The 22523-nt window shown below is 37.4% G+C and overlaps 1 protein-coding gene across 3 annotated transcripts in view; it reads left to right on the top strand.

The window, feature by feature from the left end:
- Positions 1 to 22523, top strand: part of NSD1 (nuclear receptor binding SET domain protein 1) — a 143797-nt gene that overhangs the window by 100480 nt on the left and 20794 nt on the right. For all 3 annotated transcript variants that reach the window (XM_047090549.1, XM_047090540.1, XM_047090558.1), the window contains exons 9-15: positions 780 to 855; positions 3139 to 3257; positions 4204 to 4347; positions 6573 to 6696; positions 13794 to 13994; positions 15306 to 15485; positions 21330 to 21486. In XM_047090549.1, coding sequence (XP_046946505.1) covers positions 780 to 855; positions 3139 to 3257; positions 4204 to 4347; positions 6573 to 6696; positions 13794 to 13994; positions 15306 to 15485; positions 21330 to 21486 — 1001 coding nt within the window. The remainder of the gene's footprint in view (positions 1 to 779; positions 856 to 3138; positions 3258 to 4203; positions 4348 to 6572; positions 6697 to 13793; positions 13995 to 15305; positions 15486 to 21329; positions 21487 to 22523) is intronic.

Raw genomic sequence — 22523 nt, 5'->3', positions numbered from 1 at the left:
TACAGCAAGAATGGCATCCATTATGTTGACTTTTTGTAGCCACTAAATTTTGTTTTACACTCATGTTGAAGAATATTTTTATTGTAGGAGAAGCCATTTTCTTGGACTGGAACTAATTTATACAGGCATTATTAGTAGGGGTATAACGTGTAGGAAATTACTCTTGATATCTAAGTGTTTTGAGTTTTAATGTTGCTTTCATTTACATTAACCTGCAGCCACTTAAATCAGGAAGACATTCTGTGGTTCAGAGCTTTCCAGTATATGTGCTTCTGAAGTGAGCACTGATCCAGAGCTCCTTAATATTTAGAATTCATCAAATAAATAAGTCTTTGTAAAAACAATGGCATAAATTCAGTTTTAAGAAGATAGATTTTAAATACAGGGTGGTATGAAATAGAACAGAGATGGTGGGTCGGTTTCTGGGACCATGCCCTTTGTCTTTGTCTACCACTTCAATCAGAACACCATTCTGTATCTGCTTGATCTATTGGGGGTCGCTGCATAATCCCACCCACCTCTTATCCCTGGTTTTTGAAGGAGTATGTGTTTGTATGAGTCTTTTGGAGTTGTGTTTTTTGTTGTTGTGTTTTATCTCATGTCTTTCCCCATGTAGTTTCTGTTCAATCCATTATTGTCATACTTTTTTTTTTTTTTTTAATTTTAATATAGCTAGGATTTCTGTATCTGTGACAGTAGACAGTTCAACTTTTGGCATATAATACAAAGGGTTTATTTTCTGTTCCTTTGTAAACCTGTTGCATTTTACTTATTTGTAGTGTTATGAAGCTGGCCACTTGGAGAATGACATTAATGAATCACGTGCTGCATCTCATTCTAAAGAGTTTGGTGGAGGTGCGTATTTTTGAGATTTAAATGTTTGAGATTTTAAAAATGTAATGCGGAAATAACTAGGAAACATCTTGTCAGCTAACTAGAAAAGTTGTTACATATGTAAGCAAGACCAGCAAGGTTGCAACTTCTAAGACTTGTTTGCCCAAGGGGCTCCTGGCTGGCTCAGTTGGAAGAGCACGTGACTGTTGAACTCAAGGTTGTGAGTTTGAGCCCCATGTTGGGTTTGGAGATTACTTAAAAATAAATAAGCAAACTTTAAAAAAGAAAAAAAAAAAGACTTGTTTGTCAAAATATGCTTCCCAATAGAATGCATGACACTAGAAAATTGTCTGGTCATCTTCAGTTTCATGCTGAAATTAGAATTACAGATTTAGAATGTAGAATCCTGGAATTAGAATTCTGTTAGAGTAAGTAACTGGTAGGAACAATAGAGAAAATGAGCTACTTAATTTTCTTATTAGATGGTTCTCCAACTCTATCATTACTTTCTTGGCTTTGATTCAATTTTTATTGTGTAGGACAGAAAATAAGGAGTCTGAGTTGAGAGGGAAATTACAAGTCATCTAAGCCAGTCTTTCACAAATAGTCTTAGTTTCTTTTACCACATCTTTGATCTTTGGTGAGTGAGTATATGCTTGAAAAAGGGAGCTTACATTTCAGTCTGGTCCATTGTGGTTGCTTCTTAAGGGCTTTGAAATCTTTTAAATTGTTTTTTAATCTGACTCCTGAAACTTAGACATGGTGATCTTGGTTCTGCCAATTGGAGGAATGGGCAGCTCTTTATTGAGTAACAGATACAGCAATCATAGTTTGTGCATTTGCTCTACCATGTCCTTTGCTCAGTTCCTTTGTTTAGGACTGTTAATCTCTAATCCATCGAAAGCATTATAGAGAATTAGGATATTATCCATATTATCCCTATTTTATAGAAGAATGTGAAGATGAAAGAGGTGGCAGAGTTGGGAGGACTAATTCCAGACCTGACCACATTCATTGCGACACTACCATCTTGTTATACACCCCAGATTTTCTACATGCCAATTCTTTGTGTCACTTTGGTCATTCATCTGCCGGTGCCATTTATTGATTACTGTTATTTCTGAAGTGTTAGGCCAGATTTGAGCACATAGCATCAGATGTGCCAGCAAAGGGTATCATGGGAAGGTTATATTGCATGTGATCTTAAATGAGCACATCTTTAAACGTGACCCATGATTATTAAGTTTTTTAGTAAGTAAATCTAGCAATATGTTCACTTATGTTAATCTTGTGTGCAAATATAATTTCATCAATTTGCTTGCTTTAGGAAAAAAACTTTCAAAGTAATATCAGCTCTTCTCTTACACTTTTATACTCCAGTTTTTGTAAAACCCAAAACTTATTCTTTATCTTTTGTAAATGTCATCTGAATATTTTAGCTACTGAGAAGTTTGAACCTTCATTCTGCTATTCTGTTAATTATTCTTTTAGTTATAGGCAGCCAGCAGCTTTGATAGCAGAGCTTCTCCATCTGTATCAGGCAGTCCCAAGAAGAGAATACTAAGCCAGTTTTCCAAAGTCTAGTCTTCATGTTGATACCTAGCCTAATTATCCTGGAACATTTTATGAAATATTACTTTAAATTCCTGATATTTCTGTAACAAAGAGGTGAAATAAGTATAAAATATAATGAGGGAAGGACTGGAATTTCATTTTGTATATAGGCCATGTTAGAGCATGCATATATTTTAAATTGTTGGATGTTCAACGTTATAGTACCATTGCTAAATATCCTTTAAGTTACTAAATGTGTTAAGGGAGATCTCCCTTTCCTCAAGCCAGATATTATGTATTTCAGCTTTTCATCTTAATCCTTAAATCATATAGTGCTATAATGTACTATCTTTAATTGTGGAGGTCGAATTTTAGTATCTTTTCCTGACTACTAAATGTATTTCCTCCCCATTTACAGGATGTTAAAGTCCTTTGAGGAATTAAGAAGTTTTTCATTTCAATCATGTAAAATGAAATTGTTTTAACCTACTTATACATTTACTATTTAATCTGTATGAGGCAGAATTTATATGTGTGTAGCTATTTTCCCAACGAATTATGTAGTCGTGGGTAAATCTCCCCACCCTGTGCCTTTTTCCCTCATCTACAAAGTTGGGGAATTAAATGGGCTTTAAGATTGGTTTTTTATTCTAACATTCCATAATTCTATGAGGTCCTTTTAGTTGAGGATAGGAGTTCTTGGACATGTAAGTGATTAGCCAGGAGGTAACACCTGTTTTCCTGTCATAGGCACTACGAAGATATTTGATAAACCAAGGAAGCGAAAACGACAGAGGCATTCTACAGCCAAGGTGCATTGTAAAAAAATGAAAAATGACGACTCATCAAAAGAAACTCCAATCTCAGAGGTATTACTCAGTTCCTCATCTTTTGACCTTCCAAAGCAAATCTACTTTTCACAGTAGAGGCCACATCCCTCTTTCCCTTGAGTTAAGAGTAATGTTCTACTGAAATAGCTAATGAAAAGCTGTAATAGGAATCCTGGAGTAGAAAGAGAGTCTGATGCTAGTAAAAATCAGGCAAGACAATATATGGCAACTATGGGTATGATCTTTAACATCCTATGCTCTAGGTGTCTGATAAATTTTGTAACTGTTTCATCACAAAGTAAGCTTTTTCTAAAACCAAAGAGCACAATGCCAAGTAACCATATAATCTGAGTGAACTTTCATACTGCCCTTTTATAGTTGAGACTGCTACATTTAGAGGGGAAGGAAACTCAATTTGCTTATTTCTTGAAACCAGCATCTGCTTAATTTTAGAATAATATTTATAAACATTGGCTTTAAGGAAACAAAGGTAGATTTAAAACCATTTCCTTGCAGAGCATCAATGCAGTCATTGATGCTATCTCTGGCTTTTCAACTCAAGTTAAAAGAGAAATAGAACAAGTCAGGTCAGCATTACACATTATGATACAGAGTGTTTCTTTCCAGAATAATTTGAATAGAATGCCCAAGGTGGGCATTATTTAGGAAACACTGATCTTGGAAGGATAAATAAGTAATCAAATAAACTTAAGAATGTTTTCTCTCCCTTAGTGAAACCTTAAAATGGAACAGCTCAAAAAGTTCCAGTGGAACAGCCTCAGAGCAGTTAGTGGCAGGGCATGAGGCGCCCACTACCCGCCCAATCACAGCAGGGTTAGAACTAACATTGCATGCAGTCCGCCCGCGTGATTGGCTGAACATCTGTAAGTGCTTAATGGCTAGACAAATAGCAGCCCAGAGGGCGGGGGTCAAATGGAGGAGACATGAATAATACAGATATGGGACATTATTTTTTCTCTGCAAGGGAGAACTGATGACACACAGAACGGCTGCAAGCCCCAAGGACACTGTTGAGGAGGGTGTAGAGAATGATCATGGGATGCCAGCATCGAAAAAGCTGCAGGGCGAACGAGGCGGAGGAGCTGCACTCAAGGAGAATGTCTGTCAGGTAGAAGATGTTTCCCACTTGCATTTTGATTGCTTGCTTGTCTTTTAAAAGAAGGCCTCTTCATGTCTTAATAAGTATATATGTAGTACCTACTATATGTCAAGAGTTTCCATCACTTTAAATTACATCATATAGTCCTAACAATCTTGTAAAGTAGATTACCATTATTACCCTCGGTTTTATAGATGAGGAAACTGAGGCATAAAGATGTTACATAGCTTGCTTATAGTCACACGGCAAAGCCAAGATTGAAACCCAGGCAATCTGGGTTTAGAGTCCTAACCACTCTGTTGTATTGCCTCTCTCTAAAGAGCCTTTATCAGACTTGATAGTAGAGTCCATTAAATGGATGCTTTGATTATGCTCTCTCTTTATGGGCTTGATTTACCTTTGTAAATTCTTAAAAGCTGACATATAAAAAATTGAAGATACTTGGTTTTTCTTCCTCTTTTCTAATTAAAACGGCTAAAAAATAAAAATAACCCAAGCCCAGGATATGCTATGATGAACAATAGAATTTCAACTTTGTTTCTTTGTTCATTTTCGCTATTATATAAAGATTGATCATATTCGGATGAGCACCCAAACACACTGTTAGTTCTCAGAGAGTGTATGCCCACAAAGATTATCAAGAAAAAATGGTTAAAGCTATAGTGGCCTTATGGCCCTGGATTGTTTGGGCACTCTTTGTTTAAATCTATTGTCCTTGTATAATTTATTAATATTGTGTCCTTTTATTATGGTTCCTAATCTGAAAGATGAATTACATAATCATCCCAATTAAAGGGTTAGTCCATAACATTTGGTTAATTTTAAAACATTATTCTTTGATATGTATTGTAATTGAAGTTTTCCTGTTTAAATGATGAAAGCAGATTTGTTTATTGTATATAAAAGCTGGTATCACTGGCACTGTGAATATATAAAACATGGCAGTTGTCAATTTTTATGTGAATAGGAGATAATGAAAGAGACAAAGTTTAAGACTAACTTACACTATAGGTTGATTAAGACCTTGGGGGTCTGTCTGTTCTTAACCCTGGCTGCCTCTGGCCTTTTCCCCAAAGTTCTCCTACTCATTTGTTTATTTAAGTTATGATGTTAAGTGGCCAAGACCAGTTCTGTTTCTTGGGTTCTTAAATGTATGAGACTTGCCTAGTCACCTTTCCTCACCCAGTAAGTATAAGACTTTTTGTCATTTTTATATTTTTCTGCTAATCAGTATGGGGAAACAAGTCAGGATGTTAGAGGGATAAAAGTAACAAATGTTGGGAATTTGCAGAATTTTCATAAATCTTACGGTGTTTTGAAACAAACATCCAGATCTTTATTTCCTAAGGCTCTATCAAAAATGGCACCCTATCCTAGATGAGATCATCTTAGAAAAGTGGCCTCTCTGAGATGGTTGTAGATGTATCTCAAAGGTCATTCAAACTTTGAGTAGAGCCCTTTTGGGACTGTTACAATCCAAGTCTAGCTAGTCAGTATCTCTTGCTTGAACTATTAGAGTAGCTTCCTTGATTGTTTCTTTGCTACTGTTCTCACATATCTCATTCTTTATTTTTTTTTTTTTTCACATATCTCATTCTTGAACTCATTTTCCATGTAGTAATCAGAGAGATCTGTTTTTAAATGAATATTTGATTTTAGCCTTCCCTTGGTAAAGACCTTTGATGGTATACCTTTGTAATGAGAATAAAATCTGAAATTATACCATAATGTGTAAGGCCACACAATCAGGCTGTTGCCTTTTTCTTACCTCATCTTCTACCACTTCTAACTTTTGTTCCACTTTAGTCCACTGATTTTCCTTATAATTTTTAGACATGACATAGTTTTTCCTGTCTGTGGACTTTCTGTACTGGTCTTCCTGGTCTTTCTGTCTGACTAAATGACTGACTAGTAGCTCAGAACCCTGTCTGAGAGGCCGTTCCTAATCACCCAATCCAAAATAGCTATTTGAATTCTCTACTTAATCTTCTCATTATCTTTCCTGTTTGTTTGTTTACTTGTATTTTCTGTTCTTAGAATATGTGAACCATGAAAGCCAAGGGACCTTTTGGTACCTGGCATAGAGGAGTTAATCACTAAATATTGGCTGAATAAAGAGAGGGCTTTCTGCTTTCTAGAAAGCTGCTAGTTAACCTCTGCCTTCATGAAGGCCTTCTGTTCGGGACTTTAAAATCTTTTTTCTGTAGACATACCTGTTTTCTTTCTCTTAACAGAACTGTGAGAAACTGGGTGAGCTGCTGTTATGTGAGGCTCAGTGCTGTGGGGCTTTCCACCTGGAGTGCCTTGGACTAACTGAGATGCCGAGAGGAAAATTTATCTGCAATGAATGTCGCACAGGTGAAGTAGATACAGAAAGGTCTTCTTCCAAAGATGGTCTGAGTTTTAAGTTTTTCAGGAAAACCCAACATTTATTGGATACACTGTTTTTGTGGCGATACTGGGCTAGTTGCTGCAGACACGGATAGGTGCTTTGTAATCTTTGCCTGTAGAAAAGAATTCCAAGTGAATAATGACTTTATGGTATAATGCGGTGCAAAAGTATTGTAGTAGAGATACATTTAAAGTGATAGGTAAACAAAGATGAACCAGTGCCACAGAGAAAAAAAACTGAGTTTGGTTTTAAGAGAGACATGGTCATTGGTGTGGGGAGAGGAAGAATAGAAGAAGGTCCAATAATTAAAGTATAGACTGTTTAGGGAATAGGAGGCATAGGTTTGTGTGTTTAAGGTATTTTAGGGAAGAGGCATTGGTAGTGACAAGGAGGATTTCTGGATTACTGTCAGTGTTTTCTGTTTCTTGAGCTGACTGGTGATTACATAAGCGAGTTTATTTTATGGTTATTTGTGAACTATACACTTAGGATGCTGTACTTTTCTGTGTATATATCATATGTTGACAAAACTGTTTACCAAAAGAGAAAGACCTATTTTAAGAGTTATAATATACAAATTGGGTCAGAAACTAAGAATGGTCAGATGGAACCAGCCTGTAAAGTACCTCACAGGCTGTGCTAAGGAGATTGTTCTTTCTTCAGCATTATATGTGAATGTTACAGATTTAAAAAAAAAATTTTTTTAATGTTTATTCATTTTTTAGAGAGAGAGAGAGTGAGCGGGGGAGGGCAGAGAGAGAAAGGGAAGGAGACACAGAATTCGAAGCAGGCTCCCACCTCCGAGCTGTCAACATAGAGCCTGATGTGGGGCTCGAACTCGTGACATGAGGTGAAGTCGGACTGAATGTTACAGCATTTGAGTAATAAAAAAATGGGGGATGACAGCTGTTACACTCCTAAGTCATTAAAATCGTAAGTGTGCATGATCCTGCCCTGGGTGAAAGCATGTGTAGAGTGAGAAGTGGGCGGACAACAGTACTTAGGGCATGCCCACATAGAAGAACTACTGGAATGTGAGGAGGAGCTAGTCAAAGAATGGCTGTGAAGCCGGGGGCAGTGGGGTGTCATAAGCAGTGGCAGATGTGGCAGAGAAACCAAGGAGGTCCTGGCATGAAAAGAGACAGTTGTATTTGGCAGTGAGGAAAGGCTTGACTTTTTGCCAGAGGGTGCCATACTAAACCAGGTTGAAGGGTGCCTGGATACCAGTATACACTATTTCTTACAGAAGCCTGATACCATGGACAAGAGGGCAGTAGTTGAAAGGAGGATATTATAGGGTCAAGAGGAAGAACATCTTGAGTGTTGGTAGGATAAAGGTTAAAAACCACATAGAGAAATAAATTCTTATAACAGAAGAGGGAATCATTGGAGGAGTACAGTTATAGAGACAGGAGAGAATAATTTTGAAGAGGCAAAAAATAAAATAGGAATGTTCCTTGAAGTTGTGAGGCAGAAGAAGGAAGCTGAAGTTTTTTCTTACATTGGTGAGAATGATGGGGAAAGGTGGTCTCTCGCTTGAAGGATAGAGTGTAGGTTTAGAGTAGCCCATGTGGGAACAAGAGACAGAATTAACTTGTGTCTTTATTTTTTTTTTCTTTTTTTTTAACGTTTATTTATTTTTGAGACAGAGAGAGACAGAGCACGAACGGGGGAGGGTGACAGAGAGAGGGAGACACAGAATCTGAAACAGGCTCCAGGCTCAGAGCTGTCAGTACAGAGCCCGACGCGGGGCTCGAACCCACGGACCGTGAGATCATGACCTGAGCCGAAGTCGGACGCCCAACCGACCAAGCCACCGAGGCGCCCCAACTTGCGTCTTTAAATAAGTGGCTCTGTCACATTGAGTTATCTCATCTTTCTGCCACTACTTGTAGTAGCGTGTGAATAAAAGCTGGAAGACAAGATAGCTGTGGGTCATTTTGTCCCTGCATGGTGGGCTTTTTGATCATTATGGAAAATAGTGCCATCCAGCCCTGTAAATGAAATTTAGAAAAAAATGTTTTGGTATGTGCATATCTCTTATCCTAATCTTAGAGCTTCTTGCCTTTTGTGCAAGTGATCCAGTTTTGCTAGTCTTACCTTTTTTTTTCTTAATATTTTATTTTATTTTTGAAAGAGAGAGAGAGAGTACGAGCAAGAGAGGGGCAGAGGGAGAGGGAGATAGAATCTGAAGAAGACTCCAGGCTCTGAGCTGTCAGCACAGAGCCCAACACGGGGCTCAAACTCCTGAACCGCAAGATCATGACCTGAGCCGAAGCTGGACGCTTAACCGACTGAGCCACACAGGCACCCCACTGGTCTTATCTTTATTATAATGTGATATTCTCTGACCAAGTTAAGGCAAAACTATTTTTTTTTAAGTTAGCCTCACTGAAGTATAATTTACCTACTATAAAATGCACTCATTTTCATGTATGTTTTGATAGGTTTTGATAAAATTTATATACACCTGTGTAACCACAACCGTGGAGAAGATTTAGAACATTTCCATCACTTCAGAAGGTTCTCTTGTACTTATTACAGTTAATCCTTATGCTCCTCTCTCCCCCAAATCTTATTTCAGGCAAATAACGATCTGCTTTCTGGTACTACACATTAAATTTATCCTTTTTAAGGGTTTCATATATATAAGTGGAACAAAACATATATAGTTTTTTTGTGTCTGGCTCCATATAACGTTTTTGATGCTCATCTATGTTAGTGTGTGTATCAGTAGTTCATTCTCTGTCTTAAAATAGTTTATTGAGGTATAGTTGATGTACAATAAACTGCACAAAGTGTAGTTTGATATGTTTTGACATATATATGTCTGTATGTGTATATAACACCTTGTGAAACCATCCCTCAGCATAGTTAATTTGAGATTTTTTTTTTTAACGTTTATTTATTTTTGGGACAGAGAGAGACAGAGCATGAACGGGGGAGGGGCAGAGAGACAGGGAGACACAGAATCGGAAACAGGCTCCAGGCTCTGAGCCATCAGCCCAGAGCCTGACGCGGGGCTCGAACTCACGGACCGTGAGATCGTGACCTGGCTGAAGTTGGACGCTTAACCGACTGCGCCACCCAGGTGCCCCTTAATTTGAGATTCAACAACATTGTTGCAGGTTCATTCCTTTTTATTGCTGGGTAGTATGCCATTGTATGGATATATCACAGGTGGTTTATTCATTCATCTATTGATATACATTTGGGTTGTTCTCAGGTTGGGGTATTACTAATAAAGCTGCTGTGAACATTCAAGTCTTTGGATGGACACATTTTCTTTTTACTTGTGTAAATACATAAGGGTGGAATGGCATGGTAGGTATATGTTTAATTTTAAAAAAAAAATTTTTTTTCAACGTTTATTTATTTTTGGGACAGAGAGAGACAAAGCATGAACGGGGGAGGGGCAGAGAGAGAGGGAGACACAGAATCAGAAACAGGCTCCAGGCTCTGAGCCATCAGCCCAGAGCCTGACGCGGGGCTCGAACTCCCGGACCGGGAGATTGTGACCTGGCTGAAGTCGGACGCTTAACCGACTGCGCCACCCAGGTGCCCCATGTTTAATTTTTTAAGAAACATTCAAACTGTATTCCAAAGTGTTTGTACCATTTTAAATTTTCATCAGTAATGCATGAGAGTTTCAGTTCTTTCACATCTTCATCAACACTTGATATTGTCAGTCTTTTTAAATTTAGCCCTTCTGACAGATATATCATGGTATCTCATTGTGATTTTATTTTTAAATATTTATTTTAAGAGAGAAAGAGCAAGCGTGTGCACACGTGCTCAAGGAGGGGCAGAGGGAGGGAGAGAGAATGCCAAGCAGGTTCCACCCTGTTAGCACAGAGCCTGATGCAGGGCTTGATCCTATGAATCGTGAGGGTCATAACCTCAGCCGAAATCAAGAGTCATATTCTTAATCCACTGAGCCACCCAGGTGCCTTCTGATTGTTATTTTAATGTGTATTTCTTTCTTTCTTTTCTTTCTTTTCTTTAATGTTTATTTATTTTTGAGAGAGCCAGAGACAGAATGCAAGTGGGTTAAGGTCAGAGAGAGAGGGAGACAGAGAATCCGAAGCAGGCTCCAGGCTCCGAGCTGTCAGCACAGAGCCCAACGTGGGGCTCGAACCCATGAGCTGTGAGATTATGACCTGAGCTGAAGTCGGACGCTCAACCGACTGAGCCACCAAGGTGCCCCTTAATGTGCATTTCTTAATGATGAATGGTATTGTGTATCTTTTTTGTTTTTGTTTATATATATTTTTTTTTTTAATAATTTTTTTAATGTTCATTTTTGGGAGAGAGTACAAGCAGGGATGGGGCAGAGAGGATGGTTACAGAGGATCCAAAGTGGGCTGTGCACTGACAGCATGGCTCAAACTCAGAAACCATAAGATAATGACGTGAGCTGACATGAGACGCTCAACCAACTGAACCACCCATGTGCCCCTGTGCATCCTAATGTGCTTTTTGACTTCTTGGTGAAGTGTCCATTCAGATCTTTTTTTTTTTTTTTTTTAATTTGTTTATTTTCTTACTTTTGAGTTTTAAGAGCCCGTTGTATATATTCTGGGCACAAGTTCTTTATCTGATACATACTTCTAAAATTATTCTACCAATCTCTGGGTTGGTCTTTCATTTCCTTAATGGTGTCTTTTGAAGAGCAGTTTTTAATTTTCATGAAATTCAGTTTATTAGTTTGTTCTTTTTAGAGATTTTGCTTTGGTGTCATATTGAATAAATCTTGCATAATCCAGTGTCACAAAACTTTTCTTTGTTTTCTAATGAAAATTTTATAGTTTTAGGTTTCATATTTAGGTCTATGGTCTAGTTTGAATCAATTTTTGTATAGGACGTGAGGTAAAGAGTTATTTTTGAGGGTAGGAAATTTTACTCTGGTTTTAGTAAAGATGAATAGAGTAAGAATAAAGGAGTCATTTCTTACCCTATTTTCCTAATGGGGAGTGACTGTCCCGTAATTTAGGTTATTCTAATCTAATATTGGCTGTGAGTTACTTGGCATTAGACAGTAAGTAGTTTGCTTCTTTCCAAATGCATAATTAAAAATTTTTCCTAAAATCATTATTAGTTGGGTAAACTTACTATTTATAGGTGAAGATGGGCTATTTTAATGAGCTTCAATTTCCAGCAAGTGTCAGAGGCAAGTTCAGATGTGTCTTTCAAGCCTGAGCTTTTTCCTTTACATTGTATTGCTTCTCAGAGAGAGGTGGATTTTTTTTCTTTTCTTAAACTTTGTATTACAGAAATCCTCAGACACTCAGGGTACCTGGGTAGCTCACTCAGTTAAGCATGTGACTTTGGCTCAGATCATGGTCTCACTGCTTGTGAATTGGAGCCTGCTTCGGATTCTGTGTTTCTCTCTCTCTCTCTCTCTCTCTCTCTCTCTCTCTCTCTCTCTCTCTCTGCCCCTCCCCCACTCTCGCTGTTTCTCTCTCAAAAACATTAAAAAAGAAGGAAAAGAAAGAAATCCTCAGACATTTATAAAAGTAGAACAGTGTAAAGATTCCCCCGTATTCATCACTTAGCTTCAGTACTTCTTGGTGTTCTACCTCTGTTTACCCATGTATTTCAAAAGGTGTAACAGTTACTACTTAAAGATATATATCTAATGTGTAGCAAAATTATACAGTACCCAGTCTCATTTAAAAATTTTCCAATTTGTTTCAGAGATGTCTTTTTATAGTGTTTGAATCAAGATCCAGATAAGGTTTTCTTTATTTTTTGATATGTCTCTTAATTTCTCTTAATCTACAACATTACTACTCCCACCCTATTTTTAAGTGTCATTTATTTGTTGAGACAACGGTGATTGGTCCTGCTCAGTTTTCCACATTGTAAATTTGGTTGATTGCATCTTTGAGGTGTCCTTTTAACTTCTTCCTCTATCTCTTCCATATTTCCTGGAAACTTGTAGTTAGATCTAGAGGCTGAATTAATTTCAGGTCAGTTTTCTTCTGGCAGGAATGCTTTGTACGTAATGTGTAGTTCCTATTGTGTCACATTAGCAAGCAAACATTGTCAAGATTTTCTCAGTAGTGATTGATTGTTCAGTGGGTTCACGTTGTCATCCTAATCAGTCTCTTAGAAAGTTCTTTACTGTGATGTTGTGATTTATACTAAGAAATGTGTATTTTGGTCTTTAGTTTATGGCACAGAGCTCCCAAGACCTTGGTGTCTCCTAAGGGGTGAGAGTGATAAAGATGTCCTTTGTGTGTATTTTATTATGTTAATGAAAGACACACCTAAGGATGGGGGCTTGATTGCCAGAAGAACCCATCCTGATTAAAGGGCTAGAACTTTCATTCCTAGCCCCCTAATCTCTAGCGAGGAAAAAGGGCCGGAGGTTGAATCACTGGTCAGTGGTTTAATCTGCCATGCCTATGCAATGAAATCTCCATCAAAACCTAAAAGGGTGGGTTTCAGAGAGCTTCTGAATGATTGGTGAATATGTGGAGATTAAGAAGAAAGTGGTGCCTCTTGGAGAGGGCATGAAAGTTCCATACCCTTTCCTCATATCTTGCCCTATTCGTCTCTTCCATTTAGCTGTTCATGAGTTACAACCTTTTGTAATAAACCGGTGATCCAGTAAATAAATAAAAATCTTTCTCTGTGAGCCATTTTAGCAAACTAATCAAACCTGAGGAAGACAGGGTCATGAGAACCTCTGATATATAGCCAGTCACAGAAGTATAGGTGACAACCTGGACTTGAGAGTGGCATCTGAAGTTGAGGATGGGGCAGTCATGTAGAACTGAGTCCTTAATCTGTGGGATATGATGTTATTGCCAGGTATATAGTCTCAGAATTAAGTTGAATTGTAAGATACCTAGCTGGTGTTAGAGAATTGCTTGGTGGTATGGGAACTACCCTTCCCGCTCCCCCCCACCCACGCACACACATACTCACACGCATACACACACCCCATATTGGAACTTAGTACAGAATTGTGTACTTACAAACTTTCATCTAATGCTTTAGCATTGGATGAACTCTTAAATTGGTGTTAATTTATTACTTTATTTCGGTTTCCCAGGAATCCATACCTGTTTTGTTTGTAAGCAGAGTGGGGAAGATGTTAAAAGGTGCCTTTTGCCCTTGTGTGGAAAGTTTTACCATGAAGAGTGTGTCCAGAAGTATCCACCCACTGTTATGCAGAACAAGGGCTTCCGGTGCTCCCTCCACATCTGTATAACCTGCCATGCTGCTAATCCAGCCAGTGTTTCTGCATCTAAAGGTATGAGTTTAGATGAACCAGTCTAATTGTAGAACCTCGCTTTCCTTGGCAGTGTGTATTTCCAGGTGCTAACTGGCATCTCTTTGTGGCCTCTCTAGCTTTTGTCAAGAGTGTCAGCATTTTATGTGAGAGAGAGGAGAATAGTGGACTAGTCTAGCAGTTCCCACATTGTATTCTGTGGAGCCCTAATGTTATGTGGTGGTTTGAAATATTTCGATTTCTTAGTTTGAGAAAATATTGTGCTACATGCCTTTCTCCCCCTACTCCATTAGACCAAAGTGTATTATTCGTTTCCTATGGACCCTTTATATCTATGGTTGTCAGATGTGATATCATTCAGACATGAATTTAGGGTAGAATTGAGGTTTTTGTTTTGTGTTGGTTTATTTTTTTTTAAATGGAAACTTCTATCCTAAAACCTCTTTCCTGCATTATAGTTAGATTGAGAGCTAAAGTTTCCAAAACTGCCTATAGTTCCAGGTAAATTCAAGTTTTTAGGTCTGTTCTCATTGGGAAAACAATCATTTATTTCTGTTCAATAATAATAGGGTCTCTTACTAATTTTCCCAAGCCAAATATTGTGTCTCTACTATTAAATGCTTGTGTGCCCACAGAGCCCTCATTTCTCCCATAGGGGATTGAGGAGGAAAAACGTAGCAGTGTTTTGCCTTTGCTTTTAATTAGACTGGCAGTACCTTTTGTAATATGATTCCTTGGACTTATAGATCTCCTCACTCTTAAGTACAGTAATTTAATTTGCTTGGTCAAAATTACAGTTTAACCATCAGTTTACCTTCCCATTTTTAGTTGCTATTGTAGATTACATTTAGATGATTTGGTAATGGTTTCTATTTGGTGTGATACATGTTAGAGGACATATTTTATCTGGAAGGGGTTCATTCACCTTAAAGTTCCGGCTTTAAGAATCACATAGTACCAAGCAATATTATTTATTAGTCTTTCTCTCTCCCAGCTGGCCTTCTTTCTGATTGTGCACATCCCTTCTATTCAGTTTGAGGCTGATTCCAGGTTTCCTAGGAGTCTAGGCAATGGATTATATAGGGTTTTTCTTGGTGAGGCAGGCTCACTTAATAGTCGTGAGATCTGACTCTTTGTGGCAACTTATCACATAGCTCCCATCTGAGCTTTTCATAGTGAATTATGTGTTTTATCATCCCTTGTCCTAGTAGTGTTTCCTTCTATTAGTGACATTTTCTCAGTGCTGACAAAGATTTCAGTAACTCGTGTTGTTTTATATTTAATCTCTTTGTTTTTTGTCTGCTACTCTGGTTTTCCTGCTTGTAATTTTAGGTCGTCTGATGCGCTGTGTCCGCTGCCCTGTGGCATACCATGCCAATGACTTTTGCCTGGCTGCTGGGTCCAAGATCCTTGCATCTAATAGTATCATCTGCCCTAATCACTTTACACCTCGGCGGGGCTGCCGAAATCATGAGCATGTTAACGTTAGCTGGTGTTTTGTATGCTCAGAAGGTAAGACATGACTGCTTAATGTATGAATAGTCTAAAAAGAGGTTAATACAATATTTTAAGTGCAACAAAAATCATTTTCTTCACATTGTTAGTAGAGAAAATATTGGAATGTAATGTCTTGAACTTAGGATAACATAGCAGAGCTTTTAAACTTGTTTTTTTTTCCCTGATAAGGGAGAGGTTTTATTTTGTTATTTTGAATAATGACCTTATTTTCATTAAAATGATAAATGAAACAAAGTGAAAGATAAGGCAAAGGAAATAGAATCACCCTTGGAAAATGGGGGAATGTGATCAAACAGTACAAACTTCCAGTTAGAAGATTAGTAAGTTTGTGGACTTAATGTACACCATGGTAACTATAGTGACTAATACTGTATTGCATATTTGCAAGTTGCTAAAGAGAGTAGGTCTTAAAAGTTCTCACTACCACCAAAAAGAAAAAATTATAATTATGTGAGATGTTTGATGTGTTCCCTAACCTTAGTTGGGCAATCATTTCACAGTATATACATCTAGTCATTATGTTGTACACTTTATACACAGTGTTATATGTTAAATAAACTGGAGGTAAGGAATACTAATTAATAAATAAATAATCCCAAATCGTCCCAAGTTCCACCATCAGAAAAAATCATTACTTAATTTTAAGTGATACTACATAAGACATTTGTGCACATAAGCAGATAGCAGGGGTATATATCTAGATAGAAATAGTTCTAGAAGATGGTATTATATTGTACAATTGTGTTTCTTTTTTGTTAAATCGTTTATTCATAAATATAAAAGGAAAGTGAAGGAATTTATGAACATCTATTAAGTATTTCTTAACTGTTAGAGGTATTCCTAAAAGTTCTTCTAAAGTGGAAGAAAAATAAATTTTATATCTTTATATTTTTTTTTCTTCAACTTAAAACATACTTCTTTGATAGAGTTAGTGTTAAGCTTCTACATTTTTTTCAATTCCTCACAGCCTGATTTTTGCTAGTTATTGTAAGTGGATGGTTTAGTAATCATCACTACTCTATTTACTATGGTGCTTATAATTCTGATTTCCTTATTTTAATTTTTCTCTTGGTTGACTGAACTTCTAGGAAGCACCCAGAGGTGCTTATTTCTCTGCTTGAGGCTATCCATCATTTGCTTCTATACTAGAAGCATGTGTTGGGTTACTATAAAACAGGATATGTGTTCTTTTTCTAAGACTGTTGTGGACATTGCTTCACTGTTTTTTCTGTTGTTGATGGTGACACCAGTTCTCATGTAGTTTCTTCATTACTTTTCAAATTGACTAAATTTTATTGATTAGTAATTTAGGGGGAACAATTTCTCTCACTTTTCTGTTTTTTTAATACTTATTGGCTATGCAATTTCATGAAAACTTGGCTGGTTATGAACATTCTGAGGGACTCATTTAAAAAGTCAGTATGTCTAATTGAATGAACATCCCTCTTGAGAAATTTGGATATATACTAAATAGTGCTAAAGTCATAGAAGAAGGTTTTTCAACTGCTTTATATGATTGAAGTGGTCAATTTGGACTTTTTGTGCTCTTAGAAGATTCATGTAACATGACAATTTAAGGAAAAGATACACTTAGAGGACATGGTTTGTATCCTCAAACCATTCTATGCTGCTAATATAGAATAAACAAAAAGCACGTTAAGTGCAGTTACAGATAAAGAGGGAAGCCTTTGGGGTAGAGATGTTTTAATTCACAAAGAGGACATTCTTTTTGTTCTTCTAATACCTGCTCCTCATAAACACTGTCTTGTGAACACTGCTGCCTATTTATTATACCACTCTTCTTTTGTTTAGAAGAAAGTTAAAGACAAGAGTTTGGTATTTAATAGCTTTTAAATATAACATTCGGGGGGCACCCAGGTGGCTCAGTCAGTTAAGCATTCGACTCTTGATGTCGGCTCACACCACGATCTCACAGTTCCTGGGATGGAGCCCCACATCGGGCTCTACACTGAAAGCGTGGAGCTTGCTTGGGATTCTCTCCCTCCCTCCCTCCCTCTCTCTCTCTCTCTCCCTCCCCCCCTTCTCCCTCTCTCTCCCTCCCCCTCCCTCCTTCTCCCTCTCTCCCTCCCTCCCTCTCCCCCCCGCCCCCTCCCACTTGCTAAGTCTCTCTCAAAATAAATAAACTTTAAATACAACATTCTGTAATTCTACTCTTAGAATAAAAACAGGTGTCTGGGAGGCTGAAGTGTAGGCTCCAAAAGTTTTCCACATTTCTTGGAGATGGGACGATGAAACAGTTCCAACATTAGACCATTTCTAACTCCAGAGTGGGATGAAATGAATAAAAGCGAGAGTGCCCATGTGATAGCATTCCTAACATGGAGCATCCTAACTGAAAAGCTACTGAATCCATTAATGGATATACATAATGGTAACTGAGTTTCCGAGAAAACTTAGTAGCTGCAACAGTAGCAGCTTTCAAAGTGTAGGCCCTTTCAGAGGCTTCCATGAAATCATAACTCTTTTCATAATAATAGTAAGATACTACTTGCCATTTATAATTTGTTGACATTTACACTGATGGTTCAAAACTAGTGGTGGGTAAAACTGCTGCACCTAATAGAAATCAAGGCAGTGGCTCTAAACCATATAAGTAGAAGCAGTCCCTTGTGTTCTGTGTCACCACACACTCTCAGTTTTTTTTATTTTTTATTTTTATTTATTTTTTTAAACATTTTATTTATTTTTGAGAGAGACAGAGTGCGAGCGGGGAGGGGTAGAGAGAGAGGGAGACACAGAATCCGAAGCAGGCTCCAGGTTCCAAGCTGTCAGCACAGAGCCCGACGCGGGGCTCGAACCCATGTACCGTGAGATCATGACCTGAGCCGAAGTCGGACGCTTAACCGACAGAGCCACCCAGGCGCCACCCTCCCCCCCCCCTTTTTTTTCTATTTCACATAAAAGGGAACTGCTCCTAAGCTACAGAGCCCATGAACTATAAAGGCCCACGAACTACTCAGCAAGGCCGTAGCTGAGACCACTCCCTCCGGAGAACGACTGCGGTCCGGAGATCACAGGCACTGCCAACAACTTCCCCAGCCTGGGGCACTCCCAGATAACCCACCTGCTCTGGATTCCCGGGCAGCGGTTACCTTCCAGCGCGACCCAGTGAGCCTTACTACCCGCCATTCACCCGGTTTCCCCAAAGCAGGAAAACCACAATTGAGCGGGTCCCGGCCTATTCCCCGACCAGCAGCGCCGAGCTTACAGGGCGAGGCCCCTCATATACCGTCACCCCAACAGTTCCCTACGAAACCGGACTAGACATGGTGTGGCTGACTCAGCCTTCCAACGCCCCGCTGAATTCAAGTCCTCAGTTTTTTTTAAAAAAAGTTTCACACAAGACTATTCTTATATAATAATCATTAATTTCATTGAATATCAATCCTCAGGTGAACATTGTTTTTAATATTCTGTATTATAAAATGGGAAGTGCATATAAAGTGGTTCTTTTGTATACTGATGGTTATCTTAAGTTAAAGCACTCATGCAATTGAGTTGCAGTCTGAACTAGCTGCCTTGTTCATGGAATGCCAGTTTTAGTTGTAAGAATTACTGTGACAAACCATGGCTCTTCACACTTGGATATTCGTCAGACATTTTCTTGAAAATGGATAAAAGTGAGCCTGTTTTCAAGGAAAACACACAGACAGAAGTCGTTGCCAGTGATAAAACTTGAGCTCTTAAGTGAAAATTAGAATTTGGAAAACTGGTAACTATCACCCTGAAGCTTAACAGCTTTTTAGTATTATTGTGAAACCCTCATGATATGAATAACTGATATTATAATAGTATATAATGAAATAGATCAACATTTGGAAGATCTACCTAATTCAGCAAACTAGTATTTTCCATATGACCAATGTGCAATGTACACATTAAAAAGTTAAAAACCATGCATATATAAAAGATCCATTCAAAGTGCAAGACAGATCAATGAATTTTAATGTAGTAGTACTAAAAGTTTATTGAAATTATTTCAGATTTGACATTGCAACTAAAGTCTACCCGTGGAGTTTTAGTGTATAGATAGTATCAAAGAAGGAATTTGTATAGGTCTTGAACAAGTTACTAAAATAGTCCTTTTTTTATAAGTATTTATCTGAGAAAGAACAGATTTTCTTCAGGTGCCTCAACCAAACAGCGTATTGCAATGAATTCAGTTTAAAATATTTGTAAAAATGTGAAACACTGAGCCCCATTAACATATATTTTGGAAAATAGTTATTTTTTTTTACAAAATTTATATTAATAGAATTTGATATTTTTAAATGAATTAGTAAATATTTAAAAATTTTCTTAATTTTGATTTCTGTTTAGTAAATATACATATTTTTAGCTTACATAAACAAAATTTATTTTGGGATCTCCAAGAATATAAAGTTGTCGTGAGGCCAGAAAGCCTGAGACCTGCTAGACACGAACATATATTTTGCTAAGGCTTTACCCTCACTAACTCTTAAGGACAAGACTTGGAGTTATATGTTTGAGTCTAGCATGTTTGAAGCATGCTCATTTGTGGCCTTAAGGTATTTATTATATTCCCTAAATATGATTCCTCTTTACCTAAAATTCTTTACAGTCTGTAACCATGAGGATTTCAGCTTCAGACATATAAATTGAATCACTTTAAGTGAAAATCTTTAGGAAGTGAAAATTCCTTGTCATTGCAATATATGTAATTATCCTGGTGTCTGAAAACCTCAATGGAGAAGGGAGAACATACATTTAACTGAATTTTAGGGCAACATCACTTTAGTACCTGTGACTTTTTTGTCAACTGTGAAAATCATAGGTATTTCATTTGTTGTAGATATCTTAAAGTATTTTGCAGTCATTGCTACTGCTAGATCTTATTTTTGCATTACAAAGAAACATATAATTTCTTGTTCTAACATTTTGATAATTATATCTTAATGTAACATTGTCTTTCCAATCTATATGTTAGGTTTATGCATTTATAAATGTTACTCTGAAAAGAGCCCATAGGTGTCAGAGTACCAAACATAAAAATGATTAAAGAGTAATTTCAAAAGAGGGAAGGAACTGACCATATGGAGACTGTGTATGTGTCAGACACTACTGGGCCATTTTTTCACTTATCTCGTCTTCAAATAGATGTGATTGTGGAAAACATCACTGAGGAAATGATACCTTAGCAAGAAAAGTGAATTCCCTATGGTCATATGATCTTGGTGCTCAAAATTGACATCACTTAAAATTTGTGCTCTTCATACTCTGGTCATTGTGTGTCCCTGGTATCCTTTTTATTTGGTGTGTCTCTGGTGTGTGAAGAGAAAGAAATAAATATGTGTGCATGTATATATTTTTAGAAGTTGATTTTTTTTTAACTTTTTTTTAAATGTTTATTTTTGAGAAAGAGAGACAGAGCATGAGCAAGGGAGGGGTAGAGAGAGAGGGAGACACATAATCCGAAGCAGGCTCCAGGCCGTCAGCACAGAGCCCAACATGGGTCTCAAAGTCATGAACCGTGAGATCATGACCTGAGCCAAAGTCGGCTGCTCAACTGACTGAGCCACCCAGGCACCCTAGAGGTTGATTTCTGACCTCATTGCCCTAACCTCATTTTGCCAGTAAGATCTCATATTTATTTGTTGTGAATCTAACAAACCCCCAAGGTTGTGGTTCACAGGAATATTGGAGAGGGAATAAATGCTCTTGTAGAAAATCCTTTCTGGATAAATTACTAAGTCCTTAGCTGAGAGATAAATAATTGGTTAGGAGCAAAAGCTATTTCATCTGGGTCATGATATGTGGCCTTGTGATTCTGAGTGCCAGGTTTTTTGATTCCCACAGGAGGCAGCCTTCTGTGCTGTGATTCTTGCCCTGCTGCTTTTCATCGTGAATGCCTGAACATTGATATCCCTGAAGGAAACTGGTATTGCAATGATTGTAAGGCTGGCAAAAAGCCCCATTACAGGGAAATTGTCTGGGTAAAAGTTGGACGATACAGGTGAGTGAGCATGAAGGAGACTGACACTCTTTTCTTTTACCATCCTCTGTTTCTTGGGATCTTAAATACAGTGTTTAGCATTTTTTTTCTTTAATTTTTAAAAAAAATTTTTCTGATTAAGCAAGGTGCACCCCCCCCATTAATTTTTTCATTATAAAAGAAAAAAACTCATTTTCTGTTTTGTGATTATAGGAATAATACATATTCTCTGGAAAATTCATGAATGAAAACAAACCCATAACAAGATACATTGCTAATATTGTAGCATATTTACTTGAAGACACACCAATGCATGTTCCCTCAAAATAATTAGCCTTATGGTTTATACCCAGTTTTGTGTCTTTTCTTTTTTTTAATTATTTTTGTTGATCATGGAATATACAGAAGAATATCATAACATGCATGATTTAAGAGAATCAGAAATTTACCTTTCTGATACATACATACATAAGTACATACCTATGTATGTTCCTCCCATTTAAAGAAATAGCATATTGCTGGTACTTGAGGCTCCCTCCATGACCCTTTCTGAATATACTGTTGCCCCACTCCTAGCAGTAACGACTATACAACATTTTGTGTTTTTTATTCCTTTGCGTTACTATGTTTACACATGTATAATGTTTTGTTTTGCATGTTTTAGAACTTTATGTAAAGGAATTGATGCTATATTTTCCTGCTGCTTGCTTTTTTCATTCACTATTATGCTCCTGAGATTTATAGTGGTTAGTGTAGTGCTCTAGTTCATACTTTGCCATTCTCCGTTTGTTTTTCATATAGACTTCCGATATAGTGTAGTTAATTTATCCATTTTCCTGTTTGGAGCAGTTTGTCAGTGTTCCTTAGTGTACATGCACAGGAGTTTTTCTTGGATAGGGGTTTCCACCTTAAATAACTGATGCCAAATTGTCTTCCTAAAGTGGACATGTAAAGTATTAATTTACATGTATTTTATTTTATTTTATTTTATTTTATTTTATTTTATTTTATTTTATTTTATTTTATTTTATTTTATTTTATTTTATTTTATTTTATTT

The sequence above is a fragment of the Lynx rufus genome, unplaced genomic scaffold (genome assembly GCF_022079265.1).
Source record: "Lynx rufus isolate CCGP_SWC_20201006 ecotype Redwood Valley unplaced genomic scaffold, mLynRuf1.p SCAF_1, whole genome shotgun sequence".
In the NCBI taxonomy this organism is placed as follows: Eukaryota; Metazoa; Chordata; class Mammalia; order Carnivora; family Felidae; genus Lynx; species Lynx rufus.
This window is presented reverse-complemented; position numbering and strand designations above follow the sequence as displayed.